Source organism: Rhincodon typus, chromosome 5 (genome assembly GCF_021869965.1).
Source record: "Rhincodon typus isolate 14 chromosome 5, sRhiTyp1.1, whole genome shotgun sequence".
Classification (NCBI taxonomy): domain Eukaryota; kingdom Metazoa; phylum Chordata; class Chondrichthyes; order Orectolobiformes; family Rhincodontidae; genus Rhincodon; species Rhincodon typus.
Genome location: NC_063336.1, coordinates 59521294 through 59528278, shown reverse-complemented (window position 1 = coordinate 59528278; position 6985 = coordinate 59521294). Strand labels below are relative to the sequence as shown.

Sequence of the window (6985 nt, the reverse complement as noted above, 5' to 3'; positions counted from 1 at the left end):
CATTTGGTTGTATTACTTAATCCTCAGTAAAATTATGGCACTGATTGAATTCACCATTTCTGGCTAATCCAGAAAATATATATTCAACAATGACCTTGAAACATAAACAGTTAATCTAACTTGTTGATGAACAGTTGCAGTTATAATTGGCAATCTGGAGAATTATGCCATGAGATTTTCATATTAGCCTGCAGAGGGCACCAATACTTTAGTTTAATCTTCGAGGCACCAAAATTCTACTATTCAGCATTTTCCAACCAACTGGAGGAAGATTGCTGGTTGTGGCGTACAATTTTGCATCTTTGAAGTCCCTCATCTGTCTGCATTTTGGTTGGGTCTTCTGTTGTTCCAAGACTCTGGGCCAGGCCATCACTTGAAGAATGGTCAGCCAAGCTCCACATTGCACAATAAAAAGTTATCACCATTAGAATCTTTGAAATTAAGGTGTGAAAAGTTCCGAGTCAGGAGAATTTTAAGGCATCCAGTTGCCAGTTTATTTTGACCTAAAATGATAAATTGAAAGATAAATGAATCAAATATTGCATAAATGTTCAAGTATTTGTAAAACTTCAAATAACAATTACATTTTCAACACACTTGATAACATCAGTAGAACTCTGAGAAGTATTTGATTTTAGAGGGCAGTTGCACACCGGCAGTACTGATGTGCAACTGAAGAATGATTTCAATCATCAACTTTTTTTAAGGATCCAACTCATCCAAGCTGTTGGAATCAGAAATCAAGGTGCATTGTCAGTGAAATTTAGATGTTTGGATGCATGCTTTGTCACTTTTTACTAAGGTGTCCAGGAACCTGCATTGCAAAACTTAATGTGGCTTGTTACAACTGAGGTGCTCCCTGCCTTTTAACCATGCCCCCATCCCCTGCTCACAACAAATATTTTAAATGCTTTTTTTAGGCATGCAGCCATATCACATTTCAGTTAAAAATAGCACCAAAATGAAGCTGCCAATTACTAGATTCTCTTAAGTGGAAGAAATAATAATTTTATTCTTACTAACCCTAAGAAAAATAATGAAATGTGTCACCGAACACAAACAAACCAGGTATAAAGTTTAAAAAGGGGAGAATGTGTAGTACAAAAGGAATTTCATTAGAGTCCTTGAAGTCTTGGATTTTAACCTGAGACCACAGCTGCTTAATTGATGACTTATATCCTCAGCAGTAGTCAAATCTGTTATCACCATTGAGTTCTTGACTGAATGTACTTCCAATTTGCTTTATCACTAGGTGATTTTTTTTGAGACTAAGAGGAAACACAGGAAAGTAAAGGGAGAGAAAGAGTCTTCCAGTGCTGCTGTTACTAAGCCACTTTCCTTCCTCTTTGCCTAAAAGCTTTTGTCTGAAATACAGTTCACTTATGTATTCCCATATTTGGCTTCATTATTTTTTAAAACTAGAAAAAAATTAGGTGGCTTTCATCCAAATATTCCAAAACTCCAGAAAGATGTAAATCAACCAGAAGGTACCGATCTCAGTTTCAATGCTTTTTTTTAAAACAATTAGTGTCTTTATGAGCTTGGTTTAACCTGGCGACCTCTGTGGTCACCTTAAGTCAGTGCTTTTCCTTTTTTAAAATCATCATCCATGAAAGGTCCCAGTGTAAAGACTGTATCTTTTTGTTTCTCCTGTGTTTTTGATTGCAGACTGAAATGGGAAGAGACTGTTTTAAAGATCAGGGATTACTGCACTTTTTTTTTTACCATCAAGATACCTGACACTCATTTTAAGCATTGTTTACACTGTTGTTCAAGCAATGGGGGGGTGGGAGGGGAATATAGTTACCGATGAGCTGGAATGAAAGGCTGTATGAGAATGGAGATTTGGCTGGTAACAGCAGCTGATTGGATTGGGCAGTGGTGAACTGTTGTCAATGACAAAGACTTTCTGCTTCCCAACACTGTGATTGGCTCCCAGGTAGCTGAACAGCTTGTTCATGTGAATGTTTGGACAAAGATCATTGGACCTCCAGAGAGAAAGGGACTTAACTTCTCTGCAGTTTTAAAAAAAAAACTCCAGTTTGAAGAAAGACAGTTTATTTCCTTCATCAGTTTCTGTCAACTGCGGTTATTAATCAATAAGTTAGAGGTCTTATATGTGAATAAGTTACCATGTGCTGCCCGCAAACAAGTGAAAATACCTGAAGAAGGATTAATGAGGAGCAGCAGGACCTGACAAGCTAAAAGGATCATGTCAGTGAACTGTGTGGACAGGAACCATTGAAACACCTTCCTTCCATTCATGACACCCATTCCTTTTTTTTGTCTGTCTGTACATGTATTTTCATACCATCCTGTTCAGAGATGTTATGATAAACCTCACAAGAGATGGGACTTGAACTCAGGTCTCCTGGATCAGAGATAGGGACCTTGCACCACTAGTGGGGTTATATGTTGATGGCTCATTACTGTTTATGTGTAGCTAGAAGCTATTGATTTGAGATTTAAAAAAAATATCTCTTGTTAAGCACAGAAATTTGGTCTATGCTTTCTGTCAACCTGGGTCTGAACGACAGATAAATTTGGGAATTTTACATCTTGTCACAAAAATTAAAGATTTTATACAACTCTGGGAATATTGGGGCTTGATTTCCAGTGTGTTAGCCCAGTGAGATAGAACATTGAGTATTATAATCATATAATAGAAATTGAAAATTGATAGTTTTAACAATATCTAAGCAGATTTAGAATTCAAACTATCAGATCCAGGATCCATGGATTTATAGGTTCGATAAATAGCAATGAACCAACGCGTCCGTTTAGCTAAATTAATTGTTGGAAAACTGCAATAGTTATAATTTTATAACCTTTTCCTTGTCCTCAATGCAGATTATTTATAACCAATTCCTTGAGAACTAATTGCTCCTACAAGTCTGGTGTCCTACAACAAAGTACATTTGGAAAGAATTAGACAATCATTATTATTTAATATTTGGAAACTAGAGTACAACACTAAATATAAATAACGAGGGAAAAAGCAACAGCACTAATAGAATGGTAGAGAACTAAACCCTAAACCTGAGACTAGATGAGAACTGTATTGATATTCTCACCAGAGAAAGAAATTTGAGTGCTGCTACACCAGCCAATGTGCAGCTATAATATTTTTGACTGATTTAGTTTTATTTTAAGTTAAATTTGTGGTTGAAATTTGTAAAAGCGATTCAACTCAGTGGCGGTGCCAGTAGTGTAAATGAAATACAAAAGGCTATACAGAAACTGACCAATCATACCAGCATGCATTACAAAGGCCATAAAGCTTTTAAATTAAAATGGCGTGTTAAAAGCTGCAGGCTTTTCTCTCACAAATGAATAGTCATTGATTTGTTACAAATTGAAACAAATGAACAGACATACTTCAAAGCTGTTATATTTCGAGAACAAGCTGGTTTGATAAATAACAAGAAGCCAAAGTATCTGTTTAGCTAACTTAATTGTTGGAAAACTGCAAGAACATTGCCCAAACTGATGTTGATGATCTTAGAGTTTCTACTCTTTTAAACGCAGAGAAACTAACGCTATAAGAATCCACAAGTGGAATTTTCTCATTTTCAGTTAGTATTTTGGCGAGTGAAATTCATGGCATCAATTTCATGCCACAGCTCACATGAAATTTCTCATGCAATCTTCAACTCTTTACCCCATTAGTTATGCAAATGAACTCTTGGATGCCATTCTCAGGGAATCATGCAGGTAGAGAGGTGGGAGTGTTTGCCACTGCTGGGACCTTCCTGAATTTACACTGCTGATACCATATTTAAAGTCAAACTGCACTTCAGATATTGCAAGCTGGGAATAATCTCACTCACTGTGCCACTAGAGACTTTACATTCAGGATTTGGCCCAAAAGAGAGCTTTGTAAATGGGGACCTGGAGGCGTAGGTAGACTGTACTGGAGAGAAGAGCATTTCAGCTGGCTTCCATCGGAGGCCACACCAGCAGACCAAGCCAACCTGTGCACAAATTGTAACCCACATTAGTGCTGAGTCTTGAGTGAAACAGGGTACTCGGTGCAGGAAGAAGTTCACAAGTATTCTCTCTGCTACCTCACACTCAGAAGCCACCACTCACTCTAACTCTGCCACTACACACACATCTCATCAAGGATCATGGAATAGACCTCTCGGTATTACATGCCTCATGTCTCCTTAATCCCTCTCACTCACCTCATCTGCACAAACTACTAATCCTTCCTGTCCTCTGTGCCTACTGCTCATTTTCTGGGGCCAGTCTATCACTTCTGATAGTACTTTTTGTGATGATGCATATCTATCATAATCAGGTCTTCATTTGTCTCAATGCTGGAAAATCTGGCCCAAATCCCACAGATTGATATCTCCATGTTATCCCAACTGACCACAGATTAATCCCCGGACTGGTTGCACTTGACCTGCAGGACTGACTGTGGCTCATTCCCAAGAATTTAAAGACACAGCTCCCCAGAATCTGATTGGACTGGCACCTGATCGGCAGTGGCCAATCTCCTGGACTGGAATCAGATGAGCTCCTTGACTAACTGGTCATAGACCCTTTCACCCCACTAAGGATTTTAACTTTCACACAGAAAGCTTGAAGCACATGCAGTATATTTTTGACATGAGCTGCAGGTACATGCTGTGATGTTGATATGCCATTGAGCTGAACAGTGACATGTCCATCCCTGGACTGTTCATTGCTCTCCACCATTACAAGCTGCCTGCCTCTCTTCCATGCTAAAACGCAAAGCAAGCTACAGAAGCTAGAACCTGTAACTGAGTACTGAAGAGCCGTTGTGCTAAGAAAGCAATTTGACCTGCATAAAGCATAGCAGCCCATAAATCCGCGAAGGCGGTGACTATGTGCTAAGAAAGCAATGTTAAATATACAGAGGATGGCAGCCTCCAAGTAAGTGCAAAGTGAGTGAGCACTAAGAAGTTGAGGGTCGCTTTTAAAATCTCTGATATCATTTAACTGCTATTATAGCACTAATTAGTTTACCAAATTTCTCACATATGAGAAAAACAGGAAAAATCACAGTTTCACAAGAATGACTGAGGTCACAATGCCCTATTCAACTAATGTCAACAATTTACCTGGTGCCATCTGCACCTTATTATCAATGAATTGTTTGGGAAATGAGAAGTTTTTGTCCTTAGAAAGAATGTTAAACTGACCTTCAAATGAAGGTGGTCAAGGAGACCATGGTCATCCTGATATCATCGAATAGCTACCTGTAGTCATTGGCCAATACGATTCAGAGAGGTGATTGCAGAATAGAGTGCCAGCCCCCAAAATAAGATATATATGAGAAGTAGATGGGAAGTGAGTGAGAAAGAGGGTCCAGCAAAATGAGTCATCATGTTTTTGGGAGAAGACCAGATGTTTGAGGAGACAACAAAGATAGTTACCACCAGAGACTGTGAAACAATCCCACCATGCCAAACCATAGGGGCCCACTGCCACTTTCTCCAATCTACAGAACCACTTCAGATTTAGTAAAGTGTTCTCATCTGTCACAGGTTGTATTTTTCCTTTTCTTTGTCTAATTAAGTTAATTATCATATGCAAACTGCTGCTTCTTAACAAACCCAATAAGCTATCTGAAAATTGCTCACAACTGGTTGACTGCTTATATTAGGTAACTGTGATCATGAAGATCCCAAATCTCACAGCAATAAGATGCATGTCTGTCCTTGTGATCAAAGCATGTGACAGCATGCAAGTTATAGGTGTCTCTGAGTTCCAAAGTAAAGTGTTGAAGTGTTAAAGTGGTGTGAGAGTTGGTCCACGAGCAGGTGTGATGTGGTGAGGCTGGTGGCTTACTGTTGTTGACTTGCATGGACAAAGTGTCAAGGAAAATGGTAGCCAGGGAGAAAATAGGGATGTTGATGTGAAAAATCAGTTGGATGATGGCTGGAACAAGCATTTAGAGAGCTGCAGCTGCCAGGTACTCGCTCTGGTTTATGTCAGAAATCTGAACCATCTATGTTCTCAGAGAGGGAGCAGAATTAAAAATGGAGTACAAGCAAGGACTTAGGGCTTTAATGAGATGCATTTGCATGAAAATAAGACAGTTGCAATTCAATGGCAGGATTCTGGTCACCATTTAAGGCTGGATGGGTAAATCAAAATCTCAACATTGAGAATCTATTTTATTCACTCCCCATAATTTCCTAGCCTCCCATCATTACTTAAACCACAGAGAGTGGAAAATTCCACCCAATTACATATTTTCTTTTACATGCTTTATTAGCTAAGCTCTGTCTTTATTTCACAAAAAGACTTGTTAAAACTCAGTAATTTTAAGGACTGTGCTTGTTTAATTATCTTGAGATTCTAAAATATGTCACCAAGGGAGGAAGTTCTGTAAAACCCATTCTTTCTGGGTCTGATGATTTTAGCCCAGATATCAATGGTACACAACAACTTGGACACAGTTCCACTTAATGTGCTCCTCCTTTATTACACTTCTAAGCAACAATACATACAATGAAATAACACAAAGAACGGTGGATGCTGGAAATCTGAAGCAAGAAATTACTGGAGAAATCCAGCAGGTCTGGCAGTATCTGTGGGTAGAAAGCAGTTAATGGTTCCAGAAGAAGACCCTTCCTGAAGAAAAGTCACTGGACTCAAAAAGTTAACTCTGCTTTCCCTCCACACATGCTGCTAGACCTCCTGAATTTTCCCAGCAATTTCTCTTTTTGTAATACACACAATGGCACTGGTTGCTGAGAAGTCCCACAAAGCAAGGTCTGTCTCATGTGGTCAATGTATTAACAGATCACTTTGTGTGATTTTTGAGCAGCTGGCCAAATTGCTCTAGCTGGCTGCAGCGACAATTTTGATTTTTATAGACCTCTTGCTATGACTCCATCATAAAAGGCAATACCTGGTTTTAGCTCATTTAATCCATTTTCAATTACATCACTGGCTTGTTCGAAGCGATGTGCAGCTGTATATGCTCTGGGCCTTTCTCAAAGCT

The 6985-nt window shown here is 38.9% G+C and overlaps 1 protein-coding gene across 2 annotated transcripts in view; it reads right to left on the bottom strand.

Moving 5' to 3' along the window:
• Positions 1-336: 336 nt before the first annotated feature.
• nkain2 (sodium/potassium transporting ATPase interacting 2) overlaps positions 337-6985 on the bottom strand; it is a 507020-nt gene continuing 500371 nt past the window's right edge. For both annotated transcript variants that reach the window (XM_048597243.1, XM_048597244.1), the window contains exon 7: positions 337-503. In XM_048597243.1, coding sequence (XP_048453200.1) covers positions 494-503 — 10 coding nt within the window. In that variant the 3' untranslated portion in view covers positions 337-493. The remainder of the gene's footprint in view (positions 504-6985) is intronic.